This window comes from Dendropsophus ebraccatus, chromosome 1 (genome assembly GCF_027789765.1).
Source record: "Dendropsophus ebraccatus isolate aDenEbr1 chromosome 1, aDenEbr1.pat, whole genome shotgun sequence".
NCBI lineage: Eukaryota > Metazoa > Chordata > Amphibia > Anura > Hylidae > Dendropsophus > Dendropsophus ebraccatus.
This window is the reverse complement of record NC_091454.1, coordinates 214,746,307-214,762,810: the sequence shown is the minus strand read 5'-3', so window position 1 is coordinate 214,762,810 and position 16,504 is coordinate 214,746,307. Positions and strand designations below refer to the sequence as shown.

The 16,504-nt window shown below is 42.3% G+C and overlaps 1 protein-coding gene across 3 annotated transcripts in view; it reads left to right on the top strand.

Moving 5' to 3' along the window:
* The first annotated feature begins 1,246 nt into the window (after positions 1 to 1,246).
* CACNA1A (calcium voltage-gated channel subunit alpha1 A) overlaps positions 1,247 to 16,504 on the top strand; it is a 178,070-nt gene continuing 162,812 nt past the window's right edge. For all 3 annotated transcript variants that reach the window (XM_069947847.1, XM_069947839.1, XM_069947855.1), the window contains exon 1: positions 1,247 to 1,380. In XM_069947847.1, the coding sequence (XP_069803948.1) occupies positions 1,262 to 1,380 (119 nt within the window). In that variant the 5' untranslated portion in view covers positions 1,247 to 1,261. The remainder of the gene's footprint in view (positions 1,381 to 16,504) is intronic.

Below are 16,504 nucleotides of genomic sequence, written 5' to 3'. Positions count from 1 at the left end.
TGCTCTTTCAGATCCTCTTATGTCTCCCAATGGCCGATCCTAGGCAGACCTCTTAGTATTGCATAGGGCTGGGGGAGTGGTGGTGGTGGTAGGGGGGGAGTGGAGATGAGGACTGCAGCATATCTCTCCCCTCCTTCTCTCCCAGTCTCTCCCCCTCCCCTCCTCTCCTGCTGGATGGCTCTCCCTCCGCTCCTGCTGCTCCTGTAAAGGATTGAGACTTAGCAGCTATCTTCTCAGACTGGACCCACATAGGAGCATCTCTATCTATAATAAGAGGGGTTATGATGGAAGTGGCAAGCATTGCAGAAGCTGCCCCCCTGCCCTACCCTCATCTTCCTATTACCAATCAATCAATAAGCCATTGTCAATGATTTCCCATCTCCAAATGTCATTGTGGCTCAATCGTGAGGTTCTCCAAGACTCCCCCATACTCTGAAGCCTGCCTCATCTCCCTCCTCCCGCTCAGTCCCCCCACCACCACCTCTCGCTCTCTCTTCCTATCACCCACAACCACCCCCCCCCCCCCTTTCCACCTCCTCCTCCTCCCACCGCCCCGGACGGATTGCAGGATCTTGAAAGATGCAGCTCTGAAAACGGCAGGTCTGAAAACGGCAGAGCGTGCAGGGGAGAGGGTCCGCACCGCAAGACCCCTCAATCTTTTTTTTTTTTATTTTTCATTTTCGTTTTTTCCCCCTTTTTTATTATTGGGTTTTTTTTGTTGTTTTTTTTTTTTCTAAAGAGACAAGTCCGGCGGCGAGGGAATGTGTGATCGCCCCCTGTTCTTAACCGTTACCTCTCCACATATCTCTCTCCATTTGTTGCCTGCGACCTGGACTTTCATGCATGAAGACCCTGTATAGAATAGTATACATATATAGGACTTGTTAATGGGCGTACGTGTCTTCTGCCTGCTGTGTATACTACTGTTAAGTTGAGAGCTCCTCTCAGTATATTCCTGTATTTTCTATATGAGCACCTGTCTGAGGAGATACCTGAGGAGTGTGCAGTCGTATCTGGGACGCTGCCTGTCTGGATGAGATGTGATGCTTTGCAGCGTCCTTACCTCTTCTTTTCCTACATCTTTTCCTTGCTCCTCGCTTTCCGGTAACCCGCGGACTTTGTCCCCGACATCATGGGGGCTCGCTTCGGGGACGAGGTGCCGGCCCGTGGTGGGGGAGTCGCAGGTCGTGGAAGTCGACAAGGTGGGCCCCCGGGGGCCCAGCGGATCTACAAACAGTCAATGGCACAGAGGGCCCGAACTATGGCGCTGTACAACCCAATCCCAGTACGGCAGAGCTGCTTAACCGTCAACCGTTCCCTCTTCCTCTTCAGCGAAGACAACGTGGTGAGGAAATACGCCAAAAAAATCACCGAATGGCCATATCCTTTTAATTATTGGCATTGGGGTGAAATAGGCCATGGTGCACTGTAAGGGTTAAACACGTCTCCATGCCGTAATGGTTGGTTGTATTTATACTGATTTACATGAACCATTGATATAGACAAATCCATCTACAGGCGGTATATGTGTGTCCACATATATATGTGCATGTATGTCTATGGGTCTGTAGTGTCATACAAGTCTATCCTATATATCTGTGTGTACCTATATATGCTGTGTCCTGTATGTTGTACCTGTGTGTAGGGATCTATAGAATGTGACTATTAGCCTTCCTGTATATGGTATGTGGCTACAGCAATGTACAGTATTATGCTTCACCTCCAGGAAATGTATCTGGCATTCTATCTATCTATCTATCTATCTATCTATCTATCTATCTATCTATCTCCTATCTATCTATCTATCTATCTATCTATCACCTATCTATCTATCTATCTATCTATCTATCTATCTATCTATCTATCTATCCATCCATCTACCTGCCCTCATACAGTATGATCCTATGGACTATGTGTATCTATGTATATATGTACAGGTATCTATATACACTAGCAGTACATCTAGCTGATGTGTCCAGGACCTGTACAGTGTGTATATAGACACATATACTGTCTGGGCAATGTAATAAATGTGCCAGTACCGTGTCACTGTCCCCATGGTTCAGTGCATATGTTTGGTTATCTATGAGTGCTGGGCACAGCATATATAGAACATGTATGGTGCTATATATAGCACTGCAGTGCAATGCTCCATTAATAAATCCGCCTGATAATGCTGCATTCTATGCACATATCCCTGAGGTTTACCAGCTGACGGGGTTCATGGTAAACATAGCCCTGGTAAAGCTGTGTGTATGGTTGTATGCTTCTCATGCATTTCATGGCGTACAGTGCATATGTATCCACTGCAGTGTGCAAGGTGCAGTCCTCCTGGTCATACCTGTGCTCTACATACATATAGGTGTACACTGGAGTGTAGACGCAGTGCTTGTCATGTGGATCGTGTATACCTGCATAGTACCTGGCCAAATATATGGGATTTATCCAAGCCACATAATGTATGTAATATACATGGATGGTTGTATAGGCATAATATCTCTCTACTAGCATCATCTATGTCAATATTAAATCAGCTGGCCTTTCCTATATTAACTGATGTCATATTGGGGGTCTAAATGTTGATGTATGTGACGTCTAGAGAAATCCACCCTTCAGGCTGTTTTCCTGGGGAAGTGAGATAGGAGCAGATAATGGTCAGCGCTGGGGAGCTTTGCTGCAGACATGCCATAAGGCTGCGAGAACATAGCCCAGAGTGCTGATGGGGGAAGGTGCCTAACTGCTGTCATGGGGTTAATACAGTGTGGGTAATACAGGACCACAATCGCCGTGTATCTCCATCAGCTCGTCTGTAGAGCTGGCAATCTAGGGACGGCAGGGAAAATCATGCTTTATTTCCTTTTCCTTGTACATGATGTTTCCTTGTATATGACATGTTTACTTCTACATTATGCTCAAATGCTTTACATGGAAAAGAACACACATTTCCTCCAGGATAGGATCAGTCACTAGGGCAGTGCCCAATATTATGGGTCATCCAGCAGATACCCTTATAAATGTATGCCCACTAAATACCCAGATCCCTATTCTGTATGTACAGAGTGAGCTCCACCCTCCACCAGTCATGAGCATCAAGAGGGCACATGCACTATACCCTAGACTCTGCCTTGAACAAATCTATGGGAAAATACAGGCTTCAAAGTGGTCGAGCAGGCCTAGCTCCCCACTATGAGGACATCTTGGCATACCACTTCATAGGAATTTTGGTGAAGTCCGGTTACAGAGACTAGAAACCAGAAAAATCTAACACTAAAAAAACATGAAATGGAGCCATACAGGATGTGTTCAATGGTGAAGCAACCATAATGGTAGATACCAGTGTTACAGTATGGGTTGTGTTTAAGCATATGAAGCCCAGCCAAGCATATGTTCTGGCTTTTATAAGCAATATAACTGGGCCCACCTGGATTCCTGATCTATCGGGCCACCCACTTAGGGTTAGGTAGAAGTCTTAACCAATCAAAGCTTGGTTAAAAGTTGAATTCATGCAGTTTGCCCCAAGACTCATCCAACTAGTTGACGGCCTAAAAATTCATCTGTAACCAGTTGATTATAAAATTGGTTCAACCAATGGCTAATTCCAAAATTTCTGTTCTCCCGCGCCAGGTCCAAAGATCAAACAAATGGTTTATACAAGGTTCAATCACCCAACAAGAGGCACTAACATTGAATAGACATCTTTTGGCGCCAAACTTATGTTGGCCAGTGGTTGGTCCCAATATTCAAAGGTCGTATAGTTAGCCTCGACAGTCCTTCAAATTAATTTGGCCTAGATATTTTTATTTGGTTATCAGTAGCCCCCAAGATCCTGTTGACCAAGTCTTGGTCCTAATACTTGGCTGGCCCAACAACCAAGTCTTTGCTGGCTGTCTTCATTGACCAGGTCCCTTTTTTCATTAGTGGGGTCTATTACAGGACATGTAAGATGAACATGGATATATATTAGAAGGGGGCATCTCACTTTGATCACACACACACACATGACATCTGAGGATATTTCCTCTGTAGCAGTAGGATCAATATTCACCATCATGGCTGTTCTCTAGATATTCATCTGATACGACGACTCATACTCTTCCTGAGGGGATTCATGTGATACTATAGTCTCAGAGCAATTAGGATCCAGATCTGAATTGCTGACTCCTAATTCAATACATGGATAAGCTATAACATGTCTTAAGATAGGTTTACCATGTCTTAAGATAGGTTTACTCCTGCCCTATGGTATACGCCACTGGGGTAGGAGTAAGGTCCAACAAAGAAGGAGTAGACACTTTCCTTGCCCACGGGTTATGGAAAGCATTTATGTAAGGAAACAATCACATTGGTGGGGAGACATGAATGACTAGGCTTTTAGAGTGCTAGGTGGGCATGTATTCTGATATATTTTCTTATTGTATAGGCTTAGGTTTTCAAAGGGTTTCTCAATCCCTACTTGCTAGAAAGCTCTCTTGACAACAGGCTGATCATAAAGTGTCCCCACTGTGGAAACTCAAGCGATCAGGTGTGATCTGTGGTTTAATCTGGCAGTAAGCGCTCAATTTCCCAACAGCGCCACCACTGGACAAATTAAGCATTACACAGTTCTAATTCTCAAAGCAGTGGGTTGTCTGTGTAATGCAGGACAGGACAGCTCCTCCACTGCGAGAGACAAACTTTGTAACCACTCTCCACCATGGCCAAGTGATGTGGATCCTGAACCCTTCTATACAAACTTAGAATTCCCAAATCGGGTATATGAAAATGGGTTTTTCTATACTGGAGGACCACTTTAACCCTTGTTTACCAATCCCAGAATACAGAGCTTATATTTTTTTAACAACTGTTTCTTTGATGAAGCTTGTCTGATTTGCTGCTGTATCCTGTGTGGCAAGTTGCTCATGTGGAATAGGCCGATTTGCACTCCTGTCAGTTTATCTGACACATGTAAACAGTTGCAGTGGCAAGAGGAGCCGCAATTCACCGTCATGTCATAATGTTAAATAAGTTCCACGCTTAACAACTTCTCCTGAAAGTATATATTGTGCTCCATCAAGAACCCAGAGACTGCTGACTGCATTGACAGCTGATCTGATGCAAGAGATGCCATGTGACACTCCTCAGTATACATATGCATGCGCCCCTACACAGAGCGTTCACTGCGTACTACTCGCCGAAGAAATAATACCGATTCTTTGGTAGGAAAAGCTTCAGTTATTGGAGAGGAGCCATACTCCAACAATCCATGACTGAAGCTTCTTCCTGGTGCTGCTTCAGAAGATTTTGTCACTACTTATACATCCCAACATGAGTTGACCAGAACTACTAACCTCCTGATGTCAATCACTATGGTGGTGGGACGACCATTATTACATATGAGTGAGTGTAGACCACAGTTGCTTATATCCTGGTGACTGCCCACAATACTGTACTGGATCACTTGTAATACTCCGGCGGGTTTCGTACATTTTAAGGGGGAGATTTATCAAACATGGTGTAAAGTGGAACTGGCTCATTTGCCCCTAGAAACCAATCAGATTCCACCTTTCATTTTCCAAAGAGTCTGTGAGGAATGAAAGGTGGAATCTGATTGGTTGTTAGGGGCAACTGAGCCAGTTTCACTTTACACCATGTTTGATAAATCTCCCCCTATGTGCTTATTCATGGCTGTTGTTGTGAGATCAGGAAACGAGGCATATATATGTATCCTGTCCTGTGATATAACATATGAATAATAGTAACACTACTGGATGAGTGCAATCTATGATGTGGAACCATGATAAGTGGAACATGACAAAATGATGTGCAATATACACTAGAGCCACTAAACCTTTATCTGGAATTGGATTGTATTTCCATTTAAATACACAGGTGTTAGAAAGTTGTACAGATTTGTAATTTGCTTCTATTTAAAAATCTCCAGTATTCTAGTACTGACCAGCTGCTGTATGTCCTGCAGGAAGTGGTGTATTTTCTCCAGTCTGACACAGTGCTCTCTGCTGCCACCTCTGTCCATGTCAGGAACTGTCCAGAGCAGCAGCAAATCCCCAAAGAAAACCTCTCCCGACTCTGGACGGTTCCTGACATGGACAGATGTGGCAGCAGAAAGCACTGTGTCAGACTGGAAAGAATACACCACTTCCTGCAGGACATACAGCAGCTGATAAGTACTCGAAGACTGGAGATTTTAAATATAAGTATATATATAAATATAAGTACCCCTTTCTTGCATTGTCACCCTAGTTTATATTTGACTATTATGCCACAAGGTTGGAGGCTGTGGAGTAAAGCATTGATCATCTTTGGCCCAGTAAAGGTGCTGGAGCCTTATGTCAAGTCCTTGTAATATACTAGTATAGACACATTTTAGCATATGAACCAATCTATATTGTGGTCCCATATCAATATAGGACCCCCCCCCCCCCCATCCCCTCTTATGTATGATTTATTCACCACCCTATCACTCCACCAGCTGGCCTCTGAGATCAGTAACAATTGGGGTCTCTGTGGTGTCAGATAAGTAGACATCCGGAAAAGACGAGAAGGGATGAAAGAGCCCTATATTTAGGCCCCAATTTCCGAATGTGACAGCCAAGTTATATGGTCCATTAACCTTTCACTGAGCCTATGCTTGAATGGGGCTGAGCTGCGTTAGGCGACACAGCTGATGAACAAGAGAGGTGCAATTTCTGGAACAAAAGCTGATCTAATCTCGGACAACCCCTTCAATAGAGTAATGACAGCCATCAGGACCCCCTTACTACCCAGCAGAAGATGGCAGACCTAACTACAACTTATAGCTGTATAGACTAGTGGGCATGGTACTGTAAGCTCCTCATCCCACCATCATATCACAGTGTTGGCTCTATGCTATTGGACTAGAAGGACACCATTGTACAGACAGCACCGTTTGGCCAGGTTCCTTTTGGACAGTCGAAGGCTGTCCAAAAGGAGCCTGGCCAAACGGTGCTGTCTGTACAATGGTGTCCAATCTAGTATAAGGCTATGTTCACACATCGTACTTTTTATGAAAATGATGATCGTGTCAATTATTTCCAGCCGTTGTCCATAGACTTTAGTGCAGTTTTCATTTAAAACAACGGCTGTTGTTTTGAGTATCTAACAACGACCGTTGTTTTAAATGAAAACCAATATCCAGTACATTGTTTGAACATAGCCTAATATTGCAAACTGGGCCCACTGTGCATCAGGTCATGATATCTCCATCTGATATCTATTATTCATATGTTTACTTCAGATTAAACCTCACCCTGTAACAAGGCAAATCTATGTGCCCCGGTGGCAGCAAGAAGGGACCCCATGGATATCTTATGATACCCCTGGACCTTGTCAGTAGAGGACTGAAGGCTTTGCAGTTCCTGATGGGCACCTTTGTGGGTGCCCTGGTTATGTGCAGTAAGGGGCGATCTATGGTGGCGTCTTTGATGAAGACCCAATTTGTGGCATTGTCTGGTGTTTTGTTAAGAGACCGGCAGCAGGGTACGGTTGTTGCATAAGCTGAATGTGTTCATTTACTGTAGATCCTGAGAATTGCATTGCAGCTGCTTCAGTGAGCAGAACTAAATTAAAAAATAAAGCAAACTGCATTTGGTACTTTGCTGAGCTGTGCAGTATTGGTTCGCAGTCAGCTTTCTCTTTGATGGATGCTTCCTCCACAGGCTTTTCCTTCATCGTACTCACTGCTGCTTCTCTTATTCTTGGTTCAGTTCATTCGATGGAGGGGGTGGGGGGCTAAGGGTAATACCATTTGTATACTGTATGAATAAAAGGCACCAACTGCACAAAATGCTACATAAACATGTCTACAAAGGTCAAAAAGCAGCATGCAAGCCCTTCCGTACTGCAACCACCTCGCTCCTTTCTAGTTATATTAACAAATGTATTACATACAGTACTTTTATATCATCGGTCTGATTTTAACCTCCTCTTATACTTGACATTACCATCAAAGACATAGCATTGCCATCAGAAAAGGACCATCTGGCCCATCTAGTCTCCTTTATTTTTATCTTAAGACAGATATATATGGGCAATACTGCACCTATATACAAGACTATAACTACTATAATACTGCTCCCTATATACAAGAATATAACTACTATAATACTGCTCCTATATACAGGAATATAACTACTATAATACTGCTCCTATATACAAGAATATAACTACTATAATACTGCCCCTGTGTACAAGAATATAACTACTATAATACTGCTCCTATATACAGGAATATAACTACTATAATACTGCTCCTATATACAAGAATATAACTACTATAATACTGCTCCTATATACAGGAATATAACTACTATAATACTGCCCCTATATACAAGAATATAACTACTATAATACTGCTCCTATATACAGGAATATAACTACTATAATACTGCTCCTATATACAAGAATATAACTACTATAATACTGCTCCTATATACAAGAATATAACTACTATAATGCGGTTCAGGGAAGAAACAGAGTGCTGCACCTCACACCTATGGCTGATACTAATGCCGCTAGGCTAAATAAAAAACACATCAGAATTTAGTGTATGAATTGATCAAGCCATACTGCCCCATGTCCCTCGTGCCGGTATCTGATACACATGGGTCCCTACACTAAGTCCACACCGTGCCAGTCAGTGGCCACCAACCCCGCAGGCGTGCACAGTCAGGGAACGGGGGCCATGGGACGGCCCTGCGACCCCCATGCCACAGGACCAGACCCAAAAACACCACACCAGAACCCGGCCTCCTGGTGAGACCCACATGACCGCAATTAGCAGGAGACACCTGAGTGCACATGGTTTTAATCCCTCCTGTTTTTTCCCATTCTGTTTGCTGCAGCTATGGTGAGTGTAATGCCTTATCCAGACTTGTGCTGCTTGGGGGCGACCTTCTCCGCCGGCGGTGCTGGCCGGGTTCTGGTGTGGTGTTTTTGGGTCTGGTCCTGTGGCATGGGGGTCGCAGGGCCGTCCCATGGCCCCCGTTCCCTGGCTGCGCGCGCCTGCTGGGTTGGTGGCCACTGACTGGCACGGTGTGGACTTAGTGTAGGGACCCATGTGTATCAGATACCGGCACGAGGTACATGGGGCAGTATGGCTTGATCAATTCATACACAAAATTCTGATGTGTTTTTTATTTAGCCTAGCGGCACTAGTATCAGCCATAGGTGTGAGGTGCAGCACTCTGTTTCTTCCCTGAACCGCATAACTACTATAATATTGCTCCTATATACAAGAATATAACTGCTATAATACTGCTCCTATATACAAGAATATAACTACTATAATACTGCTCCTATATACAAGAATATAACTACTATAATACTGCTCCTATATACAAGAATATAACTACTATAATACTAGCCCTATATACACGAATATAACTACTATAATACTGCTCCCTATATACAAGAATATAACTACTATAATACTGCTCCTATATACAAGAATATAACTACTATAATACTGCTCCTATATACAAGAATATAACTACTATAATACTGCTCCTATATACAGGAATATAACTACTATAATACTGCTCCTATATACAAGAATATAACTACTATAATACTGCTCCTATATACAAGAATATAACTACTATAATACTGCTCCTATATACAAGAATATAACTACTATAATACTAGCCCTATATACACGAATATAACTACTATAATACTGCTCCTATATACAGGGATATAACTACTATAATACTGCTCCTATATACAAGAATATAATTACTATAATCCAACTAGGGAAGAAGATCTGAGTTAGCACCAAAGTGCAGTCAATGTGTGTGGCCGGCTCAGCACCTAGAGTCTAGCTGCTCCGCACGAGCCCCCGCTCCAACAGCGTGTAGCAATTAGTGGAAGAAAATCACCTGGGCTCAGCGATGCAGTGCTCAATGATAGCTTTATTCTGTGATCCTTTAAAAGCAACGGATACAATACATCGGCTCTCACAGTCTCACGCCAACATGTTTCTGGTACGTCACATACCCTTAATCATGGCTAAGGTTAGAGCCATACAGGTGAGTATAAATAGGTGGTCCGACTCCGCCCAGAAGCGTGATGGCATCACGCTTCTGGGCGGAGTCGGACCACCTATTTATATTCACCTGTATGGCTCTAACCTTAGCCATGATTAAGGGTATGTGACGTACCAGAAACATGTTGGCGTGAGACTGTGAGAGCCGATGTATTGTATCCGTTGCTTTTAAAGGATCACAGAATAAAGCTATCATTGAGCACTGCATCGCTGAGCCCAGGTGATTTTCTTCCACTAATTAGCACCAAAGTCCAATGTCATGTCATGTGTACCCACGAGCTAGGACATGTACGGTGAGGGTAGTAGGCTAACGGTGTGCAGCATAGGGGTGCAAAGCTGTAACAAAGTGTATAGGTAATCCAACAGGGGAGACAAAGAAGCTTGCACTCACCAAAAACCGCTGCGGTATAAGTCCGTTTTATTTCGTCTTAATAGACAAGAGTGGGGAGGGGAAGTGAAAGCAGGGGCGTCCAGTCTGGACGCCCCTGCTTTCACTTCCCCTCCCCACTCTTGTCTATCAAGACGAAATAAAACGGACTTATACCGCAGCGGTTTTTGGTGAGTGCAAGCTTCTTTGTCTCCCCTGTTGGATAACTACTATAATACTGCTCCTATATACAAGAATAGAATATGCTAGAATATAACTGCTATAATACTGCTCGTCTGATGGCTGTCTTTTTGGATGTCCGTCATTTTGAGGCTAAATAACGTCTGTTATAGACGTCGAACGGCCAAAAAACACGTTGTGTGAACCTAGCCTTACAATATTTGTATTCTTGTATGTAGCAGGCAGTGTTATATTTATATACATTGGGTATTATTTTGTGCCTCAGTTGGAAACTCTTTAAACTTTTGGATATTTAATGCTGCCTGGCTCTGTGGCAGTATCATAGTAGGTATACTCCAGTACATTGCATTATTATTTTGTGCCTCTGTTGGAAACTGTGTTAATGGGTTTCAAAATAATAAAACTGTGCACTTTTTGATTTTGAGTGCAGCCTAGAATGATCTGCTATAATATTATAGTGGGTATGTTCTTGTACATAGGGTACAAGCTAACAAGCTCTCCAGCATAGAGACTTTGAAAACAATCTAAGAGGTATTCTTGGGTTACGAGAATAAGTTTGTAATGCACACATGATCGAGGTGTCTATACTTCAGATGTTGCAGAGAAGGTCACAAAAATGTCCATACTGGTATCTAGTCACTGCAAGAATATACAATGTCAGTCAGAACTTATAGGCCCCATCAATTCTACACAAACTATTCAAACAGCAGTAAGAAGAAGGATTAGGAAGTATACAAAGTAGTATTATAGTAGTTATATTCTTGTATGTAGGAGCAGTATTATAGTAGTTATATTCTTGTATATAGGAGCAGTATTATAGTAGTTATATTCCTGTATATAGGAGTAGTATTATAGTAGTTATATTCCTGTATATAGGAGCAGTATTATAGTAGTTATATTCCTGTATATAGGAGCAGTATTATAGCAGTTATATTCTTGTATATAGGTGCAGTATTATAGTAGTTATATTCCTGTATATAGGGAGCAGTATTATAGTAGTTATATTCTTGTATATAGGAGCAGTATTATAGTAGTTATTCCAGTCCAAATAGAAAAAAGAGCTAGCACTCACCATCTGCTGAAAACATAGTCCATTTTATTCAGGGTTCACTTCAGCATGTGTACGGGGGAGGGAGGTGAAGGCAGGTGCGTCAAGTGACGCACCTGCCTATTACTAAGGTTATGTGGCAGTAGTGAGGTGATACCCAATAAGTATTACTATGGGTATGTGGCGGTAGTGAGGTGATACTGATGAGTATTACTATGGGTATGTGGCAGTAGTGAGGAGATACTAATGAGTATTACTATGGGTATGTGGCAGTAGGGAGATGATACTGGTGAGTATTACTATGGGTATGTGGCAATAGTGAGGTGATACTGATGAGTATTACTATGGGTATGTAGCAGTAGTGAGGATACTGATGAGTATTACTATGGGTATGTAGCAGTAGTGAGGTGATACTGATGAGTATTACTATGGGTATGTAGCAGTAGTGAGGATACTGATGAGTATTACTATGGGTATGTAGCAGTAGTGAGGTGATACTGATGAGTATTTTTATGGTTATGTAGCAGTAGTGAGGATACTGATGAGTATTACTATGGGTATGTGGCAGTAGTGAGGATACTGATAAGTATTACTATGGGTATGTAGCAGTAGTGAGGATACTGATGAGTATTACTATGGGTATGTAGCAGTAGTGAGGTGATACTGATGAGTATTTCTATGGTTATGTAGCAGTAGTGAGGATACTGATGAGTATTACTATGGGTATGTGGCAGTAGTGAGGATACTGATGAGTATTACTATGGGTATGTAGCAGTAGTGAGGTGATACTGATGAGTATTTCTATGGTTATGTAGCAGTAGTGAGGATACTGATGAGTATTACTATGGGTATGTGGCAGTAGTGAGGATACTGATGAGTATTACTATGGGTATGTAGCAGTAGTGAGGTGATACTGATGAGTATTACTATGGGTATGTAGCAGTAGTGAGGTGATACTGATGAGTATTACTATGGGTATGTGGCAGTACTGAGGTGATACTGATGAGTATTACTATGGGTATGTAGCAGTAGTGAGGTGATAGTGATGAGTATTACTATGGGTATGTAGCAGTAGTGAGGTGATACTAATGAGTATTACTATGGGTATGTGGCAGTAGTGAGGATACTGATGAGTATTACTATGGGTATGTGGCAGTAGTAAGGATACTGATGAGTATTACTATGGGTATGTGGCAGTAATAAGGTGATACTGATGAGTATTACTATGGGTATGTGGCAGTAGTGAGGATACTGATGAGTATTACTATGGGTATGTGGCAGTAGTGAGGATACTGATGAGTATTACTATGGGTATGTGGCAGTAGTGAGAAGATACTAATGAGTATTACTATGGGTATGTGGCAGTAGTGAGGTGATACTGATGAGTATTACTATGGGTATGTGGCAGTAGGGAGATGATACTGGTGAGTATTACTATGGGTATGTAGCAGTAGTGAGGATACTGATGAGTATTACTATGGGTATGTAGCAGTAGTGAGGTGATACTGATGAGTATTACTATGGGTATGTAGCAGTAGTGAGGATACTGATGAGTATTACTATGGGTATGTAGCAGTAGTGAGGTGATACTGATGAGCATTACTATGGGTATGTGGCAGTAGTGAGGTGATACTGATGAGTATTACTATGGGTATGTGGCAGTAGTGAGGATACTGATGAGTATTACTATGGGTATGTGGCAGTAGGGAGATGATACTGATGAGTATTACTATGGGTATGTGGCAGTAGGGAGATGATACAGATGAGTATTACTATGGGTATATGGCAGTAGGGAGATGATACTGATGAGTATTACTATGGGTATGTGGCAGTAGGGAGATGATACTACTAAATGTTATTAGGGGTATGTAGTAGTATTGATGTTATATGGTCATAGGGATATTATAGTAGTGTGCTGATATGAGTATGATTTGGGTAATGTAGGTCTTAAGTGGTATCTCTGGAATATGATCCTGGGAATGCAGTAGGAGTGATGTGATATCGGGGGAATATGATTATGAGGAGGATTTGGTTGGTTGCAGCACTATTCTGCTACTGTACATTGCAACAGGTTAGTTGCTGGCCAATCCAGTATGAAAACGACCTGTGTTACTAAAAACACCAGTATACAAGGGACAAAAACTTAACGTGAACACCATACTGACAAATACTTCACGTTAACACCATACTGTTATTGAATATAGTCTAATGTTATACCATTTTTTTTGTTTTCCGTCAGGCAATAAAAAGTTCCTTTCTCCTCATATATATAATATTAGGCCTCCCCTCTACCCCCATATGGTAGTTGGTTCCCACTGTGCCCTCATGCAGTAATCAGGACCATCTGTTCCCCCATATAGTAGTTTGGACCATTAGTACCCCATACAATAGTTTGGTCTCCCTATGCCCCCATACAATAGTTAGGTCCCCCTATACCCCCATTTGGCCACAGGCATATTGGTAGACTGGTAGGGAGCCAATGGCTGCTTGTTTTGTCATTTAGAGTGCCACATCATTTATACTTAAAGGGCAGCACCAGGTCAGTGGGCCCCACATGAGCAGGGGGTCCCGGCACTTGCCCTGGTCCATTGGGTACTGACACTAGCTCTGATTTTGGACATGAAATAGTAGTAGTTAGGTGATATCAAACAATCCTCCAAAACAAACAAGAGAGAGACCTTTTGTGTGATATATAAATCAAAATAGACTAAATTCTTATATAGTAATCCATACCTTTATTGTCTAAAATCATGTATAACAATGAAATCGCAGTAAAAATTCAGAGAACCACACATGGAAAACAACATCACAGGAAAAGCAGACTGACTAGGGTAACCTCATGATAAAGGCTGCACAGTGCTGTAAACTACTAAGTACCCCCTGATGAAGGAGACGAAACGTACGTCGGGGCTTGGCGGCATCCAGGACAAGCAGTAAAACTGTGAATGGGTATGCTCTGCACTTTGCTTTATTTATCCCTATAGCACTAGCCACTTTACTATAGATGGCTGGTTGAATACTTTATACCGGCCCAGAAGCTTTACTACTTTTTTGGAAAGAGATAAAATATAAATACTTTTTGCTATCAACGTGATGTTTTGACTATACTTAGTAGTTTACAGCACTGTGCAGCCTTTATCATGAGGTTACCCTAGTCTGCTTTTCCTGTGATGTTGTTTTCCATGTGTGGTTCTCTGAATTTTTACTGCGATTTCATTGTTATACATGATTTTAGACAATAAAGGTATGGATTACTATATAAGAATTTAGTCTATTTTGATTTATATATCACACAAAAGGTCTCTCTCTTGTTTGTTTTGGAGGATTGTTTGCACTTTGTTGAGACTGTGTTGGTCATAGGCATTGAAGGAGCTCTATATTGAGCAATTATTTATATAGAAAGTGTGTCTCCATTTTGGATGTATGTTAGGTGATATCAGTGGAGTATCCTGAGCATGTATGCAAAAAGGGTCCTCGTTTAGGAATCTCAAAACATGGGATTAGACAGATATCCCTCTAGGGAAGGACCTGGAGAGCCACTTAATATGGTGGTTTTGGTGGTCTCCTTACAAGAGCCACCCCTTGGCCGGGTCCTTCTCTGGATGGATATCTGGCTAGTCCTGTGTTTCGTGACTTTTAAATGAGGCTCCATGGACTCTTTTTGCATATTTGTATTTCCCAGGGGGCAATGCACCTAGGTTTATACTGTGTTGGACACTTTTACTAGCAGCCTACAATGTCTTCTTTAGGTGGTCTACCTGAGATCAGTGATCATTTTACCTCGGTGGTCTATTAGGCCTAGCCAGAATCCTACTCCACACTGATGAGTGGCAACACCCCGAAACAGCTGTCTGTGGATAGATACCTGGCTTTGGTATTTCCCTTGTCACATCCTTAGAGTGGTAAATTGAGTTGGATATTGACTGAAAGGGCCACTTAATATGGTGGTTTTGCTGGCCTCCGTACCGAAGCCATCCCTTGGCTGGGTCCTTCCCTGGAGACATATCTGGCTAGTCCCGTGTTTCGAGACTCATAAATGAGGCTCCATGGACTTTTTTGCATAGCTCTTAAGACTCTTAGGGGGACAGTTATCAACGTTGCACCCCTGGGTGCTACATAATGGGAAACATGGACATCAAAAGTGAAAAAATATTCTGACATAAAATATCTCTCTTTCGACATTTGAGACATGTTCTGTGTTCTATTGTGAGTATTAATGAGTGAACCGGGCTGAGGTTCGGGTTCATACGAACCCCAACAATCAGCATTTTAATCCTGCTGTCTTCCCGTTCCGTGGGGAAGGTGGAAACAGCCTGAGTCCCCCCTGGGTAACAGTAATTCAGAGACAGTGTGATTCAAATGCCAATGGATAGGGTTCCTACAAACCCGACCCTTGGCCCGGTTCGCTCATCTCTAATTGTAAGTAAAATATGGGTCTAGCGGATTTATTATTCATTGCATGGTGTTTAGATTTTTTACATTTTTATAGTGTTCTACAGTTATTGGGGTTGTAGTAGTGTGGTGCTATTGAGGTTAGATCAGTTATTGAGGTTAGATGAGTGGAGACAAGATGTAGCAGCAGTATTGGGAGAAAGGTGATACAGTATGTGGAGTATGCTCTGGTCTTCCATCATGGTCCAGGATTGGTCTTACACAAGCTGCAGTGCATGTATCAGATCTGTTTTCATTGGCGTTCTTAAGGATTAAAGTCATGCATAAATCCTGATATATTTTACATGCAAGGAAGTCACACTTAGAAAGGGAAACCCTATCAGGAATTGCCTGAGTGGTGATATGCTGCAGGGAAAACCGCCAACAGGTGTGA